At 35.1% G+C, this 26,549-nt stretch overlaps 1 protein-coding gene across 3 annotated transcripts; it reads left to right on the forward strand.

Moving 5' to 3' along the window:
* Positions 1 to 75: 75 nt before the first annotated feature.
* On the forward strand, positions 76 to 26,257 carry LOC147276410 (MADS-box protein JOINTLESS-like). Of its 3 annotated transcripts, XM_086253842.1 has the most exons (9): positions 76 to 232; positions 486 to 661; positions 15,802 to 15,880; positions 16,002 to 16,121; positions 16,771 to 16,812; positions 16,911 to 17,079; positions 20,580 to 21,071; positions 25,032 to 25,259; positions 26,108 to 26,257. In XM_086253842.1, the coding sequence occupies exons 2-4, from the start codon at positions 486 to 488 to the stop codon at positions 16,059 to 16,061; spliced, it is 315 nt and encodes a 104-aa protein (XP_086109968.1). In that variant the 5' UTR covers positions 76 to 232; the 3' UTR covers positions 16,062 to 16,121; positions 16,771 to 16,812; positions 16,911 to 17,079; positions 20,580 to 21,071; positions 25,032 to 25,259; positions 26,108 to 26,257. The 3 variants fall into 3 exon arrangements, with proteins under 3 accessions (XP_086109968.1, XP_086109969.1, XP_086109970.1); XM_086253843.1 differs by lacking the exons at positions 25,032 to 25,259; positions 26,108 to 26,257 and adding an exon at positions 21,340 to 23,596; XM_086253844.1 differs by lacking the exons at positions 20,580 to 21,071; positions 25,032 to 25,259; positions 26,108 to 26,257 and adding an exon at positions 18,785 to 19,115.
* Positions 26,258 to 26,549: the final 292 nt, after the last annotated feature.

The following is a 26,549-nucleotide window of genomic DNA, read 5'->3' on the forward strand; positions in this document are numbered from 1 at the left end:
ACGAATAATTTCCCAAGAAAATGAAAGAAAAAGAAAAGCAGAGGATAATACAGAAAGTGATGTCCTTGTTTATCATAAAGAAGGGAAAAGAGTAATTTCCTTTCTTGAACCGCCAGGCTCCGTCTCATTTCTCTCTCTTCACTCTCTTCACTCTCTTCACTCTCTACACTCCGCTGCCGTGACTAATTCTGATGAGACCAAACCTTCATCAGCTAATTCCTCCCAAAAAAAGGTACACGAAAAAAAGAGAAAATAGAAACAGAGGAAATTAAACCCATTAATTTCTGTCTTGTAAACTATATATGGTTTCTGGGTTTTTCTGGGGTTTCTTTAAAATTTGGATATATGCTAGGGTTTCAAATCAATAGTTTTTAAAATTTGGTCCATTTATGTATATATGTACATCCTTGTGTATCTGTGTGCACACACTGTTTGAGTGAATGAGTATGTCAAGTGGGTTTGGTTTGATTTTCATGTTGAATAAGATGAACATGGTCAAGATCAAGAAAATTGACTACTTACCAGTGAGGCAGGTGACTTTCTCGAAGAGGAAAAGAGGGCTTTTCAAGAAAGCCCAAGTGCTTTCAGTTCTCTGTGATTCTCAAATTGCTGTCATCATCTTCTCTGCTACTGGCAAGCTCTTTGACTACTCCAGCTCCAGGTACCTCTAGTGCTCCATATACATATATCTTCTTTTGACTTTAATTTCTTCCTCGAAAAAATAATCAATATACATACTATGTAAGTATGTATACATAGTATGTCTCTCTGTGACTCTGTGAGTGATGTTTTAAAGAGACACAGATCGAGTCATCTGGGTCAATATATAAGCGGCCATAAGGTTTAATTCTAGCTAGCTAAGAATTACAAGATATCTGTGTGTATATTTATGTAAACAATAAACACAGACATGTTTTGTTATTTATATATGGTGTTGAGTAAAGGGAGAATCTAGATTCTAGAAGCTGCTAACTTTTAAGAGATATATCCATCTCAAGATTCTCATCAAAAACAATTTCACTCTCCTGGTCCTACAGCGTCGTGGGCGGACCCAGGATTCAAAAATGGGCTACAACCCACGTGAGCCCAGCTGTAGGTCCGCCCCTGTACCGCGTCCACATAAGATTTTAAGATAAAACTCTCAATTTATAGTTTTATACATACATGTAATTATTTGTAGACTATATGTGAGTGGTGATTATATTATTAATTTGTTTATTACATCGAAATTTTATGTCCTAAATGTGTAACTTGTCTTTTAGATCGACCCTGTAGTCTTATAATCAATTAGATAATGCTACTATGACTAGATAGTAGATAGTTCTGCATCTTGTTGCTTCTCGTCATAATAAATATAGTGGCTTATATAATGAAGACTGTCTTTGTTATTGGGTATTTTTTTTGTCTTTTTGTCAAAAACAGCTCGGAATATATTTTCTTGTTAGACTCTGATGTTAAATATCATACATTGAAATAAGAATTTGCATAATATAAGTTTGACAACACGCAAGGTGGAGGGTTTTGTTAGAAGGGCTATCCCTAATTCTATTAAGAGTATCCTGCATCATCGGGAATGTGAAGTCTTATATACTTCATGTTATGAATGTATTCCTAAGCTTATTCACTCACTGCCAATTGGTTTTGATCGAGTTGGATGTTTTAACTTCTTCATGGTCCAAAGTCAAACAATTCCGATAGAATATCTCACATCGAAAATATAAAGTCTTACCTACATAATTTCTCTCCCCACCTAAATTAAAATGTTTGTAAATGTGATCATAATTTGCTGAAGACTTGGAGTTGCGAGCATTATATTATATGATTTGGATTTTCTTACTAGGAATTAAAGTGATTTGATGATAAATTGGAATTCAATATAGCGAAGCTTGAAGACTATCAACGGGAATATGCATGCTTCAAGTACGACACTCGAGCCATGACCATATACATATAGCATATTAATGTGTTTTTGTCATGCATGAATTTCTTGCATATAAAAATTATTTCAAACTAATTTTCATGACGTGTGCATGCATGAGAGGAAGAAGAGGGAGCGTGAGAATTAAGAGTTATTTACATTTACACCTTTTGAGGTTTATCGTCTTTTCATATACACATTCTGGGGTTTAAACAATTACACATACACTTCCTACAGTTTCAAAATTGTTGCATATAACTTCTTGCAAGAGAAAATAATAAATAAACAAAGAAGAAAATATTTGTATTAAGGTTGGACATTATACCTTGAGTAATCTTATTAGGCCATTCCATTCCTTAGCAAGCCTTTTTGCATAATTTTTCATCATTTTTTGTTTCACCGTAAGAGTTATATGCAACAGTTTTGAAACTTCATGAGGTGTATGTGAAAAGACGATAAATTTCAGGGGGTATAAGTGTAAATAACTCTGAGAATTAATGTTCACCATGGAATAAGAATTTACACAACGTTATATATGTTTCCTTTTAATTTACCGAATGAAAACAATAATAGTAATTGTTTTTAAAGTAAGTTGCCGTAAATGCATGCCTAAGTGATTTTCTTTGACCCCAACATGTGGCATTTCAAGATTCTTTGTAATGTAACCCAAATTACATTTGCATTATCATGATAGTTTTTATCCGGTGCATATATTGCACGAAAATGGTTTCTTAACTTCTTTTTAAGTATTATTATTGTTGGTGAAAATCGTTTATTTAATCCGAAACTTAAAATTTTATTGCTCATTAATATTTATTTTTACTTTTTATACGGGAATATGTGATATCTCAATTGGTGTTTGCTAGGAAGTTGATGAGTTTCAGTTATCTAAATCTTTCTACCCAACTATCAGACAATTATATATTTAGGAATTCGTCCAAAAAAATAATAATAAATTACTCCAAAAGGACAAAAAATTTAAGGTTCTTAACTGAAAATTTATCTAAATAAAAAATTAAGCCAAATGCTATACTATTTGCTTGTGCGCGTCTAAAGCCGAGAAATAGGCTACCGAGTGAATTCATTGAAAGGATAGTATGGCATTTAGCTTAAGATTTGGGCCTTAACTTTCTTTTTTATTTTGGCTTAAAGCCCAAAAAAAAAAAAGGCAGTTATTTAGGGAAACAAATTGTATGTACCCCAAATTTCTTGAAGTATACAAATAGAAAATGCTGAACTTTATTTGGTCAATGATTTCAATGATAAGCGACATTAGTGGTACAACTGAAAATGCTTTTTCCTGACTGGCTGATTAGTTTGTCGTTCTTCTTGCTTTTTTGAGATAAAAAATTGTTAGTTTTTTTTTTTTTTTTTCTATGTGAACTTGCTGGTTTTTCTATTTTCCCCTTTTTTTTCCTGAAGTTTTTCATTTCCAAATTTGTATATTTTATTACATATTTAAACTTTAAAATAATTGCAAACAAAAACAAATTGTAGAATTGATTGTACTAAAATATGAGAAACTAGAATCTAAGTCTAAAGAACAATGAAACCTTATCCATAATTGAAAGGATATTAGAAAATTCTCTCACTTGTGGTGTGGAAAACAATCTTAAAATTTGTGTATTCATTTAGTATTGAAATTCTCTAGTAGATCACTAAACAAGCTTAGAGGGGGAGTAATAGGCTTAATAAAAAATGTATCCAATTTTAATTTTACAAAGTTGATTGATTAAGCAACGAATTAAATCAATATGAATCAATCAATAAAACAAAGTAATTACAAACAATCACAAAGAACACCAAAGATTTATTGACGCGGAAAACCGCGGGATCGAATCCAGATAAACAATCACTATGATAATCTGAAAAGATACATCCAATGATTCGATTCAAACCTTAACTAGACTACTTCTAGAAAGTAAACTAACCTTACGCCACTTGTTGCTCTTTCATTACGAGAATTGTAGAGAGACCTTCTTGCCAACGCCCTAAGGACGAGCTCACGAACTCAGCTTCAATCTTGATGCTTGAGTTCAATATTTTGAAATCATGCTTTTCACGCGTAGGATCGATCCTTTCCTTGGGAGGATCTGTCCTCCACGTCCAAAATGCATTTTTCAACGATTTTTAACACCCTTTTCAATTTCAAAAACATTTAAACACATATGAACAGTTCCTAACCACCTAGAATAAATGCAAGGTCTCTAAGTTACATTACCTTAACCTAAAATATTGAACAAGAAGTTCTTGATTGTACTTGTTTTGGGAGAAAAGTATACTAGGGGAGTAGGAAAGTAGTAATGACAACCCAAATCCTTACTAGAGAACCAATGAGAGAGAGAGTCCTTACTAGAGAATCGATGTGAGAGAGCCCAAATAAGTTCATAAATATAAGATGCATCATTGCTAAAGACAATAAGATCATAAATATCAACGAGAAAATAAGCCACAATATTACAATATAGTGAATGATAAGTGAGGCATCTAGAGCTCGAGTTTATAAAATCATTAAAATGTAAGAATAATTCATTTCCTCACTTCATATTAGGGAGGTTTGCTTTATACCATGAATGGCTTTCTAAAGCTTGTAGATATGATAGGGCATGCTAGAATTAATGAAGGCGTAAAGGTTTAAGACATATAAACCTTTTCATGGAGAGCGTCATGAAAAAAGACTTAGTTGATAAAATGCCAATAATTAGAAAGGGAAAGAAACGAAAATTGTATGGTTGTGGGTCATGTTGTCTCGTGGCAATCAATATGTCATTAGTGAAACCCTTTGGCTACCAAACGAGCTTTGTACCAATCAATATACTTCCAATAGGTATTAGGTTTTCTTTTTATGCAAAACATCTCTTTGCACGCAACAAGATTTTAAGTGTTAGGATTGGTTAGCACATAATGGAAATCACAAACCCAAACCAATCAAGGAAATAAACAAGAAAATAGAGACACCAAAGATTTAGTGTGGTTCGGCAGTGTGCCTACGTCCACAGGGCAGCAATAACAAATATCTCCACTATAAATAATGGGTACAACAATTAGAGAGTACAAGAGGAACCCCCAATTCTCCAAGCCACACACTTCTTGAAGTAAAGACACAAAGAACACACTCTTTTCTCCTCTCTTACACTCTCTCTTTCTCAATCTCTCACTCTTACTGTATGAGTGGTATACAATATCTTAACTGAATACTTATCCAAAGAGATGACTTCACCTCTTTATAATTATAGGTGTAAGGCTCTAGAACAGAGCATTAAAACCAACTCCACTGCTATTCAATAAGGAAGCAATGGAAGGCTAAAAGCCTGTTAATAGCCCAATGTATTGACATAGTGATATTGATCATTACACACACTCCACCAAGGGAATAACACACCTTGTGTCCTTCTTTCATCAATTAATACAAGACATGCATTAATTGGAATCCCAAAGGGCATGGGCTGGAAAGCACACCCAACAATCTCCCCCTCCAGACCATGAGGGAGGAAAACCAATCATGACTCCAAATTACTTGGAGCTCATCCCAACAATCTTGATGCAAAACTCTTGCTTGTGTTTAGGTACAACTTTTGTGAGCATGTCAGATGGATTCTTATCAGTGTGGATCTTCTTTAATTGTAACAACTTGTTCTCAATTGCTTCTCTTATCCAGTGGTAGCGAATCTCAATGTGTTTGGTGCGAGGATGAAATGTGGCATTCTTGCTCAAATCAAGAGCACTTTGACTATCACAGTGAATCACAGTCATCTTGCTTCAGCCCCAGTTCTTGAAGAAACCTCTTTAACCACATCTCTTTACTAGCCTCAGTAGCAGCAATATACTCTGCTTCTGTTGTGCAAAGAGCTACACACTTCTGTAATTTAGATTGCCATGACACAGCTCCCCCTGCAAAAGTAAACAAGTACCCAGAAGTGGACTTTCTACCATCGAGATCACCTGCCATATCAGCATCTGTAAACCCCTCCAAGACTGGTTTTAGAACCACCAAAGCACAAACACACTTAAAGTGACTTTCAAATATCTGAGAATCCATTTAACCGCTTCCCAATGCTCTTTTCCTGGATTAGAGAGAAATCTGCTCACCATACCAACCGCATGAGCTATATTTGGTCTTGTGCACACCATTGCATACATAAGACTTCCCACTGCTGAAGAATACAGTGTAAAGGCCATTTTCTCCTTTTCTTCTTTTGTCTTTGGGCATGACTTCTTGTTGAGCTTGAAATGACTAGCTAGAGGAAAGCTTACAGACTTGGCTCTTTTCATGTTGAACCTTTCAAGCACTCGTTCAACGTACCTTTCTTGTGACAACCATAGCTTCTTAGCTTTTCTATCACGAACAATCTGCATGCCCAAAATTTGCTTAGCTGGCCCTAAGTCCTTCATGTCAAAGGACTTGAATAAATCTTCTTTCAACCTACGAATCATGGTGGCATCTTGACTGACAATCAACATATCGTTAACATAGAGCAACAAAATAATAAAATTACCACCAGGGAAGTGCCGAATGTAAACACATGAATCGGCATTAGTCCTCTTGTATCCATGACCCACCATGAATGAGTCGAACTTCTTGTTCCACTGCCTTGGTGCTTGCTTTAAGCCGTATAAGCTCTTCTTCAGCTTGCAAACCATGTGCTCATTCCCTTTGATTTTAAAACCCTCTGGTTGTTCCATGAAAATCTCTTCCTCTAAGTCACCATGTAGAAATGCAGTTTTCACATCTAATTGCTCTAACTCAAGATCCATACTTGCTACCATACCCAATATAACACAGATAGAGGTCATTTTCACAACTGGTGAAAAAATCTCATCAACGTCTGTGCCTTTCTTTTGCCCAAAACCTTTGACCACTAAGCGAGCCTTGTACTTTGTTAACTTCTCAATGCCATCTCTCTTCAGCTTGTACACCCACTTATTTTTGAGTGATTTTTTGTCTTTCGGACACTCCACCAACTCATAAGTACCATTCTTTAATAGAGAATCCATCTCTGACTCCATGGCCTTCATTCATTCATCATCGTCTTTAAAAGACTTGGCTTCTTCAAAGTTCTCAGGCTCTCCATCACCAGTCAGCAAAATATTTTCTGATGAGGGATACTTGGAAGATGTCTTACGCTATCTAGTGGATCTTCTAGGTTCAAGTCTTGGACTTTCATGTTGAGTTGGCAGCTCCCCCTGATCAAGCTCCTCCTAATTTTGCTCCCTTTGATTGGTAATTTCTGTAGGCATCTCATCATCACTCTCTTCAGTTACCTCTTGAACTTCATCATCTTGTTTTTCTACATTCGTAGTAGCATGTTGTGATGCATCTGGGGTCAAGTCAACAACGCTTTTGATTGGGCTTCTTGTTTGTCCTTCATTGTCAAATATCTCATTTTCATGAAAAATTGCATCTATGTTCCTTATGAATTTCTTCTGCTTTGGGTCCCACAACCGGTAGCCAAATTCTTCATTTCCATAGCCAAGGAAGATGCATGAAACTGACGTATCATCTAACTTTGTTCTCTGCTCTTTGGGCACATGTGCAAACGCCTTGCAACCAAACACCTTTAGATGAGAGTAGGAAACATCTTTGCTTGTCCAAGTTTTCTCTGGAACTTCCAGACCCAAAGGTACTGGTGGAGATCTGTTGATAAGATAGCAGGCGGTCCTCACAGCTTCAGCCCATAAGTGTTTGGGTAACTTAGTAGTCCTTAACATGCATTTGACTCTCTCCATAATAGTGCGGTTATACCTCTTAGCCACACCATTGAGTTGTGGAGTGCCAGGAACAGTCTTTTCATGCCTTATGCCATGCTTCAAACAATAATCTCTGAATAGGTGAGAAGTGTACTCTCCGCCATTATCACTACGAAGACATTTAAGAGATCTTCCTGTCTCTCTTTCCACCATGGTATGAAACTGTTGAAACGTCTGAAATACCTGATCTTTTGATTTCAACAAATACACCCAAATTTTGTGTGAGGCATCATCAATATAAGAAACAAAATATTTGTTACCACCCATTGATTCCACCTCCATTGGACCACACACATCAGAATGCACAAGATCAAGCAAATTTTCTTTCTATGTTGTTTTCCATATAGACAATAATCACAAGAGTTCAGTGGCATACCTTTGGCAGAAGGAATGAGTGACTTTTTTGCCAAGACATGCAAACCTTTCTCACTGAAGTGGCCTAATCTCTTGTGCCATATATCTGGAGAAAAATCATCCACTGCATTCAACTCATTCTTGATTATCTTGCCATGTGTTCTGTATAGGGAGCAGCAAGCCTTGCCTCTAGCAACTACCAATGACCCATTTGTGAGCTTCCACTTGCCATTTGCAAAAAAATTCTCAAAGCCTTGGTGATCAAGAGCTATTCCAAACATCAAGTTGAGACGTAAATCAGCAATGTGTCTCACATCCTTTAAACCTTGACTTGGATCTGTGTGAGCTTTTGCCACGACCCCATGATCCTCTACTCTTGCTCCTCCCTTTATTCTCTATGACAAAGACTTGACCATAGTCGGTACTCAAGGTCTTTCTCCTTGTCTCTTCATTAAACATGTTATCTTTAACATTATCCATAGATAGAACACCACTAGAGGCAAAGTTACTTACAGTCACCACAAAGGTCTCCCAACTATCTGGCAAGGATCCAAGTAGTAGTAGCGCTTGTAGCTCATCCTCAATATTCATGCCCATAGTGGACAACTGATTGCGCACATTCTGAAAATTGTTTAAGTGTACAGCTACACTAACACCATCGTTGTACTTCATGTTGACAAGCTCCTTGATCAAGAATGCTTTCTTGGCTGCAGTCTTTTTCTCAAACAAGGACTCTAACTTTAACCACATCATCTCAGCATCAGTCTCCTTGGAAACATGGTGAAACACACTATGATCTACCCATTGTCTAATGTTGGCAATTGTTGTCTTGTTCATCTTCTTCCAATCGGCATCAGACATATTTTCTGGCTTTGTTGCAACCCCTTCAATTGGCTAATGCAAATCCTTGCAAATTAGGATGTCATCCATTTTTGTCTTCCACATCACCCAGTTTGATTGATTAGGTTTGAACATGGTGTTGGACTCTTCCATTCTAAAAACCAAAGCTCTGATACCACTTGTTAGGATTGGTTAGTATAGAATGAAAATCACAAACCCAAACCAATCAAGGAAATAAACAAGAAAATAGAGACACCAAAGATTTAGTGTGGTTCGGTAGTGTGCCTACATCCACAGGGCAGCAGTAACAAATATCTCCACTATAAATAATGGGTACAACAATTAGAGAGTACAAGAGGAACCCCCAATTCTCCAAGCCACACACGTCTTGAAGTAAAGACACAAATAACACTCTCTCTTTCTCAATCTCTCACTCGTACTGTATGAGTAGTATACTATATCTTAACTAAATACTTATCCAAAGAAATGACTTCACCTCTTTATAATTACAGGTGTAAGGCTCTAGTAACAGAGCATTAAAACCAACTCCACCGCCATGCAATAAGGAAGCAATGGAAGGCTAAAAGCCTTGTTAATAGCCCAATGTACTGACAGAGTGATATTGATCATTACACACACTCCACCAAGGGAATAACCCACCTTGCATCCTTCTTTCATCAATTATTGCAAGACATGTATTAATTGGAATCCCAAAGGGCATGGGCTGCAAAGCACGCCCAACATTAAGTTGGTTCAAAATTTCTTAGGCGACACAACAAACTAAAGCAATAAATTCTTCTGAAATGGTGTGATGATATTAAGAGCCATAAAGTGCATGAAAGACATTAGTTTGAAGAGCTTTTAAAATAGGGTGTATTATTTTGATTGGGGTTGAAAGATGTTTTGAGCTCATAGTGACAATGGGATGAGTGTGGATAGGCGTAGGATGAGATAATCTTATGCATAAGATGGACATAGTAGAGAGGATGGATTTAAACGCCGTAGAAATACGATAAAGGGCGATGATGCTGACAAAGGAAGAGATTGAGACATGATTTTTTAATAAGTGATGAGGAACATGTAAGTTACAGTGGGTAAGCCCACCTAATACAAGAGAGGTGTAAAGAGAATGGAGTGCATATAAGAGGGAAACGATTATGGTACTTTACCTAGAAGGCTAAAATGAGAAAGAACTTTAACTCATAGTTCACCCGGTCCAAAACTTACCTTGCAGGACAAAAATTGCGCCGAGCACTCGGCAACTTCTGTCGTGCGCTCAGTAATTCTTGTCATGTTGCTGAGTGCTCGGTAATTCTTGCCGAGCATGCAGCTTGCATCTGCAACCTAAAATTTGTGCATCTGCAACTTAAAATTTGTGCATTTGCAACCTACAATTTGCATATGCAGACGCAGATAGAGGATGCATCTGCATCTGTCAAACCCTCGGTAGCCATTTTCTTGCTCCGGACGTGCGCGCACGAATAGAATGACCTTTAGATTGATTAATTTTTTTAGGTGGATTTCTAGTTAAGAATCTTGAATTTTTTTTTGTCTTTGGGAGTAATTTATTAAAAAGATTATGGTAATTTTGGAGGGAATGGAGTGACACTTTGAAAAGATGTGATGATATGCAAAAAGGAAGGTGGACTAATCAAGTGTGAAATGTCATAGGATGTGATGAATGGACTGGTGAGGAGTAAAGACATTTGTAGGCATTTTGAGGGTTTGAAATTAATAGCGACACATGGGCGAGAGTGATGTTCTAGTTTATGCTTATTATAAGGTCGTATAGCACAAACAACTAATGACAATAAGCTTGTGGTAATTGGGTCATTTAAGGAAAATGGGATTCAAATGGGAACTTGTGTTGAAGTTTTAGGATGATTGAGCACAAAAAGATAGTGGTATTGAAGCTTGGTGAAGTAGAGTTTATTTTGTCTGTTCAGTTTGGAGCTAGTGAGTGGAACACATTGTTGTAGTTAATTTAATGATCTCATGCTTGACTCGGACGTGAAAAAAGACATTGTTTAGCAATGTGGCCTTATTGATCATAATGTTGACATAAACCCTTATATTCTTGGGAATCTTTGCAGCTATTAATAGTGCATTTGTTCCAACAACATTAGGTCGTATGTGAGACTGTCATCGATTATGATTCTTCTTGTTAATAATGCTTTTATTCAACAATTTTTTTAAGAAGTTTCTGAAAGGAAGAAACCATGGGTACAATTGAAGTTTCTTGAATTCGGGCACAAAGTTGTACAAATCATAAGATCATCCTTTATACATTAACAAAAGATAACTCATAAGTCACATATATCTGACTGTTTTTAAGTACTTAACCACATGTGATCTGGCTCGATTAGCATAGGATTGGTGAGTCTTCGCCTCGCAATCTAGACATGAGGTTTTGCAGTTATAATAAATTTTGCAATATGTTCCAAGATAGAGACTAAAATATCATGTAATAGGAGTTGATCTTAACGCATCCTACTAAGAGTACACATGAGATTTTGTGCCTTCATTATAGTTCGTGGTAGGCATGAGAATGAGCTGTCTATAACCCATTAGGTTATGCCAATGTGAGAGGGTTAGGTACAATCATTAGGTTATGCCAATGTGAGAGGGTTAGGAATTGTACATAGAGTGTTGGGTGTTTAGTGGCTCAAGTTTTGGGGATGATTTTAGCGGTTATGTTGATGGTGATCAGCGCAGTAATTATTAAAACCATTAGACATGTTCTCGTATAAGCTTTATTGCAATTGTATGCATACCACAATTGCTTAGTTAATAAAAGAAAAATATTACAATAAATGCATAAATTATAGTATGGCATAAGTGCATAACTGTAGAAATCCCTAAGGTGCTGATCTTGAGAGATATAATTTGGCCATAACAAGTGGGTCTGAGCTTTTGTACTAAAATATCCTGTGTAATAAAACTCAAATTTTATTGTTAACCGCACTAATTGAGAAGAAGTATATTTTTAATTGATGAAAGAAGAGATTTTAATATAATGAATAATTTAACATTATATGAAGACTTGAAAAAACAAACCCAAGTCAAGGATAAAGCCCGATGCTTGCCCATGACCTAACCTTGCAAGCCGACATGCAGGATAGGAATTGCAAAGCTAGCTTTGCAAATTTAAACATAAATTTGATTAGATTCTTTCTTTCTATGGTAGCAAGTGTTGACAGAGAACAAAAAGAGGCCATGCAAAAAGATGTACTAAGATGAACATCAACATATGTTGCAATGAGGTGGATTTTTGGATCCGATACCTTATCAGTTATCACCTCTAATCTTAGACTGAGCATTTATGTGTTTCTAATTTTTTATTGCACTCCTTCCTAAAAAAATCTGTTACAATAGATTGTAACAATCCCAATTAAATAAAAATTTGTATTTATTTTTCAATTAATATCTGAAAATTATCTCTCTCCCTAAAATTATGGGATTGCTATCTATCTTAACCATAGGCAGTTTTCGTTTGAAAATGTACCCAACAGAATTTTTGTTTGTCTTCTTCTTAAAGCATATTTCCTAATCCACCATCTTAATTACTCTCAGTTGAGAGCGACTGTTATTAATCAAAGCGACTTGACACTTGGTTTGTCGGTTTTATGTTAAGTTTTAATTTTGAGATTTTGGGTAAAATTCTAAAGTTAAAACTTAACATACAACCTCTACAAGCTATTCTACATCCTATGGGGCCGGGTGAAATCCGTTGGGGAAAATGATGAATAATGTGAAGGAAACAGCAAAAAATATTCCATAATCTACTCTAGATAATTTTTACATTAAAAAATACTTATTGATTATAACGTACCCATAAATGAAATTGACTTGCTTAGTGCATGCCTGCGCCAAGGCGAATGTCTCTTTTTTGGACTGAACTACTTTAGCTGGAGCTTTGGACTCGACGAGGTATTGGGTGCTTGCCTTATTGAGTCTCTTTCATTCTCTCTTCACCAGACTAATAGACAAATAGTGATGCAGTACAATCGACCAAGGTTTACAAGCGTAAACCTAAAAGAACAAGAACCCTGAAATCCACCAGGAAATTGAGAGAAAACCTCAATAATTAAGTTGATAAAATTCTAAATAAGAAATGTTTAGCAATTGTAAAATTGTTTAAGTACGCTTAAGAAACCTTAGGGCGCAAACAACTTTATAATTAAGACTCACGAGTAATTACAAACCCAAATAAAATATAAACAAAATTAAATAGAATGTCTGAAAGTTTAAAACGCAGATTTGAGGCCCTAAACGACCTCAGAAGGCCGAAAAAGCCCATATGTCATGGCAAAGCGATGAGTTTGACTCGTTTCGTGATTCCCTTCGAAACGGTGTGCAATAGTGCCACTTTCAGAGCCAAACCCTCCAACTAGTAGAAACCATTTCCCGGATTTTTTGGATTTGCAACGATCAAATTGTTGCATAAATTTCTCTGCCAACCGTTCTGCATCAAATAGGCAATCCTATAGATAGATTATGGCTTCCTCACTATCAGAAAGCTCCCACAGGCGATGAACTGCTTCTGGCTTCTGCATTATTTTTATCTGAACAATTTTTCAAAATCTTCATTTGTAGGTTCAGTTGTAGGAGATAAATAATTAATATTTATTTTTACACTAATAAATGCCAATTAGTTGACATAGACATGCACCCAAATGTACCTAAAGGAGTTTAAGCAAATTTTCAAAAGCTATAATGGTACAATCAAAACTCTTAGGTGACGAAGGAGTGCACCCTAATTATCTGTTAGTTTTGTACTTTAATTTTTTTTATTTTTTTTTATAGGTAAACCCCGCTTTAGCTGATTTGATGGTGTCAAGACTGTCACTCTAGTTTGCCACTTTGCATTGTACTCTAAATATCTTAGCCTATGGTCTGATAATGCATTTTCAAAGTGGTTGTTTACAATGTACAATTAAATTGAAGCTTTTATGACCTGAATTACTTAATTATAGTAGCAAATACATGAGCGTCTCTGCTTTCTTTCCCCCTTTTTGGGTCTCTGGAAATATTTTCTGTGTCTGCAATGTAATTGGAAATCAAACTACAAAAGAACCCTTTTAGTATGAAAAGCTGCAGATTATCAATATTGGCTTCTGTAGTTCAACCTAGCTTGGACCAACATATAGGACATCCTTTTCCCTAAAGAACTGGTATCTGCTTGAAATAGTCATAAAAGAACCCTCATACACATCCACACCCATATAACAAGAAAATGAGCCCCATTAAATTCACTATAAGTTTCTATAGCCCCCACTTAGTTTTTTATTTTTTTTATTTTTATAGGTGAGCCCCAATAGTTGATTTGATGGTTTCACATTCTCACTTTAGTTTTCCTTGTATGCTAAATATCTTGATCGATTATAGCCTTTGGTCTCATCATAATATTCTAGAATAAAATAGCTATCAAGGAATCTGACTAAATTAACATTTTGATTTACGCAACCAAACAATCGTCAAATTAACCTGCAAATAGATTAAGTGCTTAACATTTCTCAAACTTGTCCCGTTTAGTCATTTTATGCATTTGATTTCTCCATAAAAAAAGAGTAGCATGTATATGAGCTCAAACATCTTGTACACGACCAATCTTAAAGTAGTTGATGTCAAAATCCCAAAAGTTCCATAACTGAGACTTAGTTGCTTTTGTCTGCAACAGGACCAATCTTTAAAATCATAGTTGTGAATTGTGATGGTGTTCTTGTTTTTTTTTTTTGCCATGGAATTGTAATGGTGTTCTTGATCATGAACTCTTTCTGATTCTTGCTAGGAACAGTACTGGTTAATTTGGTCTAAACATATAATATATAGTTCCTCTATTATTTACTGTTCATGTTTCTTCTGTAATACATTCTACAGGTTAGTTTAATTAATTGTTGAGTGGTTGGTTAATTACTGGAGCATCTTTGCTTTCTTTAGATCATTGGTTATTTGAGTATCTCTGGTTTTATTAAGAGGGGCAATTGGAGATTGTACCCAATTTTAAAGGCTATTAAGGAGGCCTCTTCCTTCTTCTCTGCATCTGTTTGGTCGTGGATTCCGCGATCTACCAATTCTGCTGCAGACCATGTCGCAGCTCTTGCTAAAAGGAGGATGTGCCCTGAAGTTTGGGTCCCCAGACCCCCATCCTCCTTAATGTTCATTCTCTCAAGGGATGGTCTACCTTGCCCTCCTGTTGGTGCTTGAGGGGGGCAGGGCTGCCTTCTTGGTGTTGCTGGACTTGGGTTCTCCTCTGTCTGATTGGTAGCTCCTGGAAGCTTCTTCGTTCCAGCTCTGCTTTGTTGTTTTTTCCTGTTGTTTTAAGTTTAGGCGTTGTTTTTCTCTTTTGGCTTGGTTGGTCTTGCCTTTGTTCTGTTTCTTGCCTCTGGGCTGTTCTATGTTATTCCATTTTGACCAAAAAAAAAAAAAGATCATTGGTTATTTTAATGGGGCGACCCTTTTTAGGTCAGTGGAAATTTAGTGCTGGGTCTGCACTATAATTGGAAATCAGTTTCATTCTGGGTCTGCACTGTAATTGAAAATCAAATTCTGGGTCTGCACTGTAATTGGAAATCAAATTCTGGGTCTGCAATATAATTGGAAATCAACTTCCAAAACAACCCTTTTTAGTATTAAAAACTGATCGAGGATTATTAAAATGTTCAACCTTGGACCAACATACCCACAACATCCTTTTCCCTAAAACCCAATCAATTTCACTATAATCTAGTGTTGTATGTATTTGCAAACCACCATGTGAGCCAAATTCAATTCTCAGCAGAGTGGGTATGCTTGATCACATATATTAATTGATCTTATATATATGATAATTGAGGCCAATGTTCACTTCCCCTACTTCTTTCCATGAGTACATTCTCTTCTATAACATTGGGCCCTGAAAATTAACACTCTTAACTATTTCATCCTTTTGTGTTGTGAAGCACCAAGGATGTGATTGCAAGGTACAAATCGCACTCTAATAATGCTGAAAAATTGGACCCGCCATCCCTTGAGCAGCAGGTAATTCAATTCATTTGAATAGTTTCCCCTTTTTTAGAAGAAAAAAAATCCATTAAAGTTTTAAGTCAATGTAACACATTCTACGTAGACTTGCGTGTTAAAATTACATATATGCATGCAGACCAAACTATTCATGAATAGAGAAGCAATAGAATACGTGCCTTCTTCAACAGGCAAATGATGGGAGAGGATCTTCAGGGGTTGGATTGAAGCAGGACTTAGCCGGGTGATTGAAACTAAGGTTTGTGCTAATAATTCGTTTTCTGAAAGCATAGGTGTGTTTCAAGTTGAGTACTGATCAAATTTATTTGTTAAATTTTTGTTCACTAAATAATGTACAAATTTTTCATTTGTTCAAATTTGAGTCTACCTTGGACTTCAATTATAGCAAGTGATATATTAATGTGTGTATTAACACATTATTTGGTATGCAACTTGGTAACTATGTTATTATTCTTTCTAATATATATACATATGTATATAGAGATACATCTAAATGAAAATTTTCCGTTACTTTCAGGAAGAAAGAATTATGAGTGAGATTATGGAACTTGAAAGAAGGGTTAGCAAGTTAGATACAACAGTATTACTAGATGTACTATATTCACTTAGAAAATAAGTTTTTAAAGTGGATGACAGTACGTAAATTTTGCAGTCCGTTTCACAATTGAAACCCTTTCGAGCCAAGACTGAAAGAGTTTGGGTCTACAAATTTGAAAATGTGCAACATTCGTTTTAAAAGCTAGCTCTTTTGTTTAGTTATCCCATATTACGTTGATCACATTTATTATTGGGGAGGAATCAAAAATTGTGAGATTGGATTTGAAATTTCGTATTATTACTGAGTTTTTTTAATTTTATTTGGCTTCTCTCACTGACAAAAACTGCAGGGAGCTGAGTTGGTAAAAGGGAACAACCAATTGAGACAGAGGGTAAGAAACCACTATTGTTCTTAATACTTCTTTATTTATTATTATTTCGAAAGGCTCTTAATTAAAGTTTGGTGACATTTATGCACTATAATTTACAGATGGTGATGTTATCCAATAGAAACAGAATTGTCCTTTTGGAGTCGGATAATTTGATTGCAGAAGATGGCATGTCATCGAATTTTGCCACAAAGGTCACCAACTGCTGTAGTTGTCTTTCTCTAGAAGATGACTGCTCTGACACATTATCTCTCAAAGACTCAAACTGGGGTGAGCTTTGCTTTTCAGGAGGCGTGTGTTATTTCCTTTTTTTCAAAATGCTATATCTATCAATTTTTTGGTACTCATATATTTCACATCTCTAATAAAAGTGTGACTATTTTTATAGATAAGCCCTACTTTATTAGAAATGTAGTACAAAGAATATGGTACACCTAGCATTCTTATATTAACATTAATTAAATCAAGTATTCATACTTGGACCAACTAGCTATTGGTCTATTCTGTTTTCCACATTTCTAACAAAAGTGTGACTTATTTTTATGGGTAATGTCAAGTGTACCATATTTTGGTACTATCTTTCTAATAGAGATGAGACCTATTTATATTGGTAGATCTCGCCTTTATTAGAGAAGTGATACACAAGATGGTACCAAAATGTGGTACACCTAGTATTTTCCTACTATTATAGTTAAGCCTTACCTTTATTAGTGACGTGGTATAAAGAGGGACACCCAACATTCCCATATTGAAATTAATTAAATCAAGTATCAATACTTGGACCAACTAGCTATTGGTCTGTTCTATTTTTCTCAATAGATAGAAAAAGTATTAAGTACTCGAGCAACACACAAACCATTGTTTTACTTTTACCTCTATCACATAAGTTAATGTGCATGTGTTGGAGGTTGGAAGTTGAAGTATATATAGACAAAATGGGATAAGGTTAAGCATTTTAGATTTTGTGTATAGAATTTTGGAAATTAAATTAGTGGAAAATAATATAATTTTAATCTTAAGCATAATAACAATAAATAAACATAGTAATAAATGAGATTCAATCTTTGATGCGGTTATGAATACACGATGCTTTATAGGAAAAATTATATTTTTTGTCCTTGTATTTTGACATGAAATCATATTTGGCCTTCGTTGGCTTAAATTTTTCGAATTTGATCATTGTGTTTTATGTTGTTTGTAATTTTAGGACACTCTGCATTCAACGTGATATTTTTTTCTTAAATTGAAACTAATAACTTGTTTAAGCTCGCGAGTTTACTTAGAATAACCAAAAATCATATATGTATCATTGAATTTGATTTTCAAATAAAAATTCAAAGAAATTCCAAATTTAAAGTGCAAACCGTATAAAATTTTGTGAGCCTCAATTTATTACAAAATAAACACGAAAATAAAAATAAAAATTAGTTTTAAAAAGCCCATAAGATGATCTTTCAATACCCCGGCAAATTATTTCTTAAAGGCAAATGGATAATCAATCCCCAAATTGAAAATATGGGTTCTATGATGAAATTTCAAAATTTTCATAAGATTGCAAACGATATAAAACAAAAGTCGCCAAATTTAAACCCCAAGAATCGAATATGATTTCAGATAAAAACAAAGTTAAAATTTTATGCACTAACAATTTTTCTATGACTTGATTCCACATTGGCACAAAATCTTACGCAATTAAAATGATCAAAATATCAATATTCAAGCAGTACGGAGCTGCCATGAAATAAAATCATTAAGTGACGAAATAAAATATTTGTTCTTAATTGCAAATTGAAGTAAATTACGTCAATTTTATCAAAAAAATTTTAAGAAGGGATTAAGAGAAAATTATTCAAATCATAAAATTAAAATAAAATGTAATTTGGCTTTTGAATAAGGGACTCGTAAAATGCTGATATACTTTCTTCTCGTTATTTAGAGAGAATGCTTATTAATGTACATCTTCTCTAACTTTCAGGCTTTCTTTCTCTGGCTAGGATATGGAAAAAGACGGGAATATATGTATAATATTATAATTAATAAATAAGGTCGGGATATTTTAAGAGATACTAGTAAAAAATGTTTAAATTCGGTATAAAATTAGCTTTGAAAAAACTAAGGTTAAAATTGGAAGATACGGCTAGTACAGTAACTTGCTTTAAATTTTTTTTATATGTTGCAGGCGGTATTATGTAAAACACGTAGATAATTATACTTATTATAACAAATTATTATATTTAAGACCATGTCGTTTATGTAATTGATTATTGTGCTTGAAAAGATAGTTGAAAATTCCATTAAAAGGACTATGGTGGGTAAGAGAAATCTGGCACCTTGCATCAAGTTTTTCTTCTATCAAGTGGTGTAGTGTGAAGAGAAAAGCTAATGTTGCTGCATATATAGTGGCAAAGCTGGCAAAGAGGAGGATGTGTTCTCTGGATTGGGTGATTCATCTCCCATCCTCCTTATGTTGTGTCTTGCTAGCTGATGGCTTACCAATATAGATTGGATAATGCTTTTGGGACATTGCAAATTTACCATATTTAGTTGATCATGTGAGGTGCCAGCTGATGTATGGTCAGCTTTTGTTATATTTGTTCTTTGAAACTCCGTTAGCTAGCTGTTTCTTTTCTAGTCTTGTTTTGTTTGTTTCTTTGTTTTTGTAGTGAGTCTGATTGGCCAAAAAAAGAAAAGATAGTTGAAAATTCCATTAGAAGGACTATGGTGGGTAAATAAAAAGCTAACAGGGCTGTAGATGAGGACTTTAAGCTAGCTCGCATGAAGATGTGTCCTTAGGATTGGGTAACATTACCCTCATTTTCACTATTGGGTATTTTGGTTGCTGATGGATTACCACTAGACTAGGATTTGGCATTTCGGGTTCCGATTTGGGAAAGCTTGTTGTTTTGTTTGTTTTTTACTCTCGTATGCTTTTGGTTTTATTGTTTCTTGTCAAAGAAAATAGTTTTATTGTTCTAGGATAATTGGGAACCTCAATTCTTTTTTTGAATGCTTGGGTGCACCTGTGGTTGTTTATTTGTCCATCCCAATCATAATTGAAATTTGAAATTGATATGTTTGTTATTGCAAAAAGGGTAAACTACTTTTTGGGTCCTTAGGCTTTTGCTCGAAATCACATTTGGTACTCATGGTTACAATTTGGTCCTTGTGTTTTATTTTGTTTGCAATTTTAGAATAACTTTAAAAATTCAAATTTTCAATCTCGAGATTAACTATCCATTTGTTTTGAGAAAAATTTTATTGGGAGATTGAAACACCATCTGATAAACTGTCTAAAATTAATTTCAACTTTCATTTTCATATTTCTTTGCAAAAGAGATTGATGCTTTCAAAATTTTAGGGTTTAAGTTTGATATTTTTTAAAATTCTTGTTTAAAATTCAATTCAAGGTTACATACATGATTTTCAGTCATTTTTGAGTAAAATTCGCCAGTTTAAACAAGTTATTAGTTTATATTTGAGAAATAAAATTTATGTTCCATGCGGAATGTCTAAGATTGTAAGCAACATAAAACACAAGGACCATGAGGACCAAATGTGATTTCGGACTAAAAATGTAGTTTACTCTTAAAAAAAATTATTTCTCACACTACTAAACCATGTTTCACATTTTCTCTATTGCAATTATTATACATTATCTCTTTTATGAGTATTCAAACTTGTTTGTAGATAAATCCACATGGATTCAACAACCAACCATATACTTCCATGTGGCCTGACAAATCTCATTTTGCATTTTGATCTCTCAGCAGTCAGACTTGATCAAGCCCACCATCCATATCACTATACTAGTTCGACAATGCATGACATCGGATTCAACACCACTGCTAATCTCATACCACCTAGTCCGAACTGAGCTCATCTTGACTGGTATTTACCGTTAACTCGAAAGACCTTTCTTGAGCATCGGGAGCTCTGCTCAGATTGACATACTGTTCCACCAATCTGATCTCCCTAAGAATACCATTTAACACTTGTGAGGATTGATGGTTATATGTTCAGCTCGGCTCGGTCTCTTTGCTCCACCGTTATTCTAGAAGCTCCAGTTAGTGTGAACTACCACACTTAAGTGTACTTGATGTTACATGCTATATAGCATGGCAACCTAGCTCCAGGTGTGACTATTAGAGTATCCCATCATACCAAGTCATACTTGCATTCAATGCAAAGGGACTTGGTAGCTGTGCATGCTACTGTTTCAAGTCAGTGACGTAGTCTCTTCTCCAAAGTTCATCCTCATGCAGGTAACTTAACCCTTACTTCTTTCTTGTCTATATAAGCTACCTTACATGCATAAAAAAGGGGTTCACAAAAACTAAAACAAACACACACCCACTTAAGAGAATAACCCAGAAACATATTACCTTGTTCTTCCTATTTATCCCAAGTTCATCACTTGTTCTTGCTTCTTCTTGCTCAACCACCTCCTCTTGCTCTTCACTGATTTAATCATCGGAGCGTAGTTTGCTCGTACCACACTGGTGCCACTTCCTTTGATTCTTGTTCATGCAGGTCATCCTTATTAGAGATCATCAGCAAGCTAAGCCATTATCATCACTCTTGTTCATCCTCCAAGAAGGCTGAATCATCACCCACATCCTCAACCTTAAGTTGTTGCATCATCATAAAATTTTTTGCATCAACAAAACTATTACAATTCCTATGAAGTCACTTTTGATAGTTATACGATTCCAGAAGATGATCTAGAATTGGGTTAATCGTGTTTATTAGAAGTGGACAATAGAGTGGTCGTACTGGCCAAAAGTCATCTACGTATTATTGTAACACTTGCTGATGTACCTCATAGTTGGGCCGTATTTAGTACTCTTCAACTTTGTCTATCTATGCTTAGAAGTAGGACGAGTGTACGTCTAAATACCACATTCTCTCTCTAAATCAGGTTATAGATGAAATGCTAAGGGAGTGTCGGTTGGAATCCGGAGTTCTTAAAAGGGCCTAATTAGTGCCAAATATGCAACCATGAAAATTCGTCATTTTTCCTTTGTGGGTTACCTTTGACTACTTGTCAACTCACCAATCAGGGGCGGATCCAAGGTGGGATCAATGGGATCAAATGACCCCATAAACCTATAAATCTCCCCCTATGAAGAAAATCTTGACCCCATGGTTGCTGCTTGAAGGCTTGAAGTTGCAGGGGCAAAAATGGTGGAAGACTAGAAAGTGTTTATGAAAATGTATGAAAGAGGCAAAGAGAAGAAGAATAGCACATGACTAGTAGATGAGATTTTTTTAAAAAATTTAGAGAATTGCCAAAATGATGTCGTTTTGGCAATTAAAAAAAAATTAAAGACTTATAACTTCACTATTCAGACAATACAATCCTTTGTTGCATTTGGAGAAATAACAGAACCTTAGGCCCTAACCCAAAAGGCTAAACCCAAATCCACTTCGCCCCCTGGTCTCACCCACCCAAACCTCATTCGACTCTCACCTACACCGGCAAACCCAATTTGACTTTTCACTGCCGCCGCCATCGACTCCCACACTCGACTTGAATCTTGACCCCATAAAGAATTATTCCTAGATCCGCCACTGTCACCAATCTTAGATTTTAATTCAATATTAATGAAAATTCAGATTTAGAGATTTCTTAAAATTCTCTTAATGTATATTATCATATGTTTTATCTATTGTTTGTTGTATTTGAAACTACGTTTTTTTCCCTTACATAGTGGGTTGTGATTATTGTGAATACTCCTAGTTTAATGAACGCTCAGCAGACACTATCGAACGTTAAACAGTACACTTTTTTGTTTTTCCGTGCAATCAGAACTGGTTTGTTGTCTGTTATGTTGAGTTTTAACTTTGAAATTTTGAGTTTGGGCTTAAAATTTTAAAGTTAAAACCTAACATAAAGTCTTAACAAATCATTTTACACTATGAGCTGCTTCGCCTATCTGCCTATCTGCCTATCTATTCTATTCTGGCGGGCTTGGAGACATCAGAGGAAGACCAGAAAATGGGTAAAAAAACAACGGAGGAAATGGCACCAATTGCTACGAGAAGTGATTAGCAGTTAAAAATCATCAATATTACCGAACGCTCGATAATATAAAATTTTACAAAAAATAAAAATTTAAAGAATTATTATATTTCAGACTTACCTAACAAGAAAATGAACGCAGTCAAACTTATTATAAGTTTCTAAAGCCCTACCTATTTTTGAATAATACTTTTCTCGGTATCTGATTGGAGCTCCTCCAACCCTCTCTCAAAAAAGCATGTTATTTTTTATTTTTTTATTTTAAATAAATAAAAAATTAATCCATAAATTAAATGAAAAGATAAAAAAAAGACATCCACATGTGAGAAGGGATTGGAGGAGACGTGAGAGGGGGATGGAGGATGTCCATTCTCCTCCAACCAGGACTGAGGGAAGCATTGTTCCTTATTTTTTTGTTGACAGGTGAGGCCCACTAGTTGATTTGATGGTTCCACACTCTCACTCTAGTTTGCCTTGTATTCTATTTCTATCTTATAGTCTGGTCTCATCAGAATGTTCTAGAATAGATCGAGTAGCCATCAAGAAATCTGATTAAAGATTTTGATTTGCGCAACCAAGCAATCATCAAATTAACCTGCAAATAGCTCAACGTTTCTCAAGCTTGGCTCATTTAGTCATTTTATGCATGTGAGATTTCTCCGTCAAAAAACAGTAGCGTATATACATACGAGCTCAAAAGCCATGCTTGAGCTTAAACTTTATGCTTTTACAAAACCAATCTTGAAGTCATGTCAGAAGTCACTTAAACTTTGTGCAACAGACCAACCTTTTTTTTTTTTTTTTTTTTTGGGTACAAAGACCAACCTTTAAAACCATGGCTATGAAGGTGTTTTTAATCAGGAAAGGAACAGTACTGAACAGGACTAGCCTTTAATTTATTTTTTTTGGTCAAAGATAATTCATAAGCCACAGTCTTAATCCCTAGTTGGAGAATCTCCTTCAATCCCTTACCACAAAAGCATGTTTTTTTGGCATTTTCATTTTAAATAAAAAAATAATAATTTATAAATTGAATAAAAATACTAAAAAAGACATGTATATATGAGAAGAAGTTGGAGGAGTTCCTTCAATTAGGGACTAGGCAAGTATTGTCCTTTAGTTCCTCTGTACTGTATCGTTCATGTTTCTGACTTTTTTCTGTAATAAATTCTACAAGTTAGTTTAATTAATTGTTGAGTGGTTGGTTAATTACTGGACCATCTTAATTTGCTTCCTTTAGATTATTGGTTATTTTTTATGAGGAGCGCGCCCTTTGTAGGTCATTTGAAATTAAGTTCGGGTCCGCACTATAATTGGAAATCAATTTCCAAAAGAACTCTTTTAGTATGAAAATCTGAGGATTACCATATATTGGCTTCTCTAGTACTGGTTAAACCTTGGACCAACATACCCACGACATCCTGTTCAGTTTTCCCTAGAAACTGGTCTCTCCTTGAAATAGTCAATGCAACAGATTCTGGGTAGAAGTGCAGTTTCGAACCCATTTTGAAAGATTTGTTTGTTAATTTTAGCTTACATGTTAAACTGTATATATATATATACGCATGCAGGGTAGGCCACATGGCTAAGTATAGAGTTAGGTAAAGTTTGGTTCTCTATATAACAGCAAACAAACCAAACTATTCACTGATAGACAAGCTTTCCTTAGCTTAATTTTCAACAATCAAGCTGAAGCATTACAATGAGTTGTTACGGTACATGTTATCTACACCAATTATCGAAAGGATTGGTATGTGAACTAGTACTTCATCCAAGTTCATTATCAAAGGTCAGGCTTTAGTTGATATTTTTGAGGATTATTTTTCATGCTTAGACATCCAAGGATTGCTAGACTTCATCAGTTTTTTTTTTTTTTTTGTCAATATATTCATCAATTTCTAGAGGTGGGTAATCGATTGAGCTTTAATTTTTTTTTTTTTTTGGGTAAGTTCATTGAGCTTTAATTTGATTCGAACCAATCTGTGCCCACCTCTAATTTTAATTAATTTCAAATTCTTGCAAGTTGTTTTGCTGGTAGAGATATAGTAATAACCAAATGTTAATGAGTTAATATCTAGGGGCGTTGTATTGTCGGAAGCTTATGTTACCTTGGTCTTTTGTTGTTTGGATGTTTAAAGGTTTTTATGTACAGATTTATAAGATTACTTAAAATAAATGACGATTTCATTTATAATTTTAGCTGGAGAACAGGAGAAGGATAATAACATCAAATTGAGCAAGGAACTTGCAGATAAGAGCCATCGGCAATAGGCAGATAAGGTAATTAATAAAGTCGTAATTCATTAATATGCTTCTTGCAATAGGCAGATGAACGGAGATCGAGGCTCTTGAAGAGCTTGATATAGATGAGTTGCAGAAGCTGGGAAAGAGGATATTAGCAGAACTTAGTCGGGTGATTAAAACTAAGGTTTGTGCTAATAATTCATTTTTTAAAAGCATACGTACGTGTACTTTCAGGTTATAATCTGCTAGTATATTAAGTTTAATCAAATTTGGATTAATTGTAGACTTAATTGATTTTTAACACGGGATAAACTAACACGTGTGTATCACATGCAAATTTAGCAACTATGACATTAAATATTCTTTCAAGTTTACATATGTATGGGCTATAGAGAAACATGCCTAGATGAAAACTTTCCATTACTTTCAGGAAGAAAGGATTATGTGTTAGATACAATATATATATATATATAATATATCTCGTAATACTAGATGTACCATATATAGCAATTTTTAGAAAATTTTGTTATTTCTATTTTTGTCGAATTTTGTTGAATTTTGTTGTTAATTGCTTAATTTATGATGTGGGGCCCTCCCTGAAGCTAGTCTTGGCCATATTTGAGAAGTCTTTCTCTTGGGTATGAGCAGCTTTTCATTGAGGATTTTGTCGGGTTCTCTCGAACCAACTTTTGTTTTAAGATAATACCAACCTTATTTTTTTTAGGGGTCCCACCCACCCTACCAATTGAAATGGACAAAATAGATGTTTAGATCTTTTATTAAAAAAATCATTTCTCATACTGCTAAACCGCCCGAACATTAAAGTGAATGAAGCCGAAGGTTAGTTATCGTCCAATTTGTCGCGATAAATCGAGTGGACATGACATGACCAAGGAAAAGATATAGCCACGTGGCAAACGGTGGTATAAGTTTAAGCGCCAGCTCAGCAGCATGGCTGTAAGGGATGCTAAAAAAGAATCAATTTACTCGCAACTTTTACATATAGTATCGATGAGATTTCATTATTTGCAGCCTCAAAATATCCTATCAAATCAACGGTGGAGATCTCATTCCTCTACTCAAATGCATTGATGTCCGTCCGATTCGAAAAATCAATGCGAGAGAATTAAAAAAAGTAGAGATGTCATTGTTTACCATAAAAGGGTAACAATCCTTTCCATTCTTGAACAGCCAACCGCCTCTTCTTCCGTCAATTATCTCTCTCCAGTTTGCTGTACGTGTGAGTTCTGGTCAGACCTAAACTTCATCAGCTTCCTCCCACAAAAAGAAGGTAAATAAAAAGAGCAAAAAAGAATGACATTAATTTCTGTGATCTACCTCCATATATGTTCACGACCTATGGTTTCTGGGTTTTCTTTAAAATTTGGATATGTGCTAGGGTTTCGGCTAAATAATTTTAAAATTTGGTCCATTTACATATGTATATATATATATATGTACATTCTTGTGTATG

This window comes from Dryas octopetala, chromosome 8 (assembly GCF_963921425.1).
Source record: "Dryas octopetala chromosome 8, drDryOcto1.1, whole genome shotgun sequence".
Classification (NCBI taxonomy): domain Eukaryota; kingdom Viridiplantae; phylum Streptophyta; class Magnoliopsida; order Rosales; family Rosaceae; genus Dryas; species Dryas octopetala.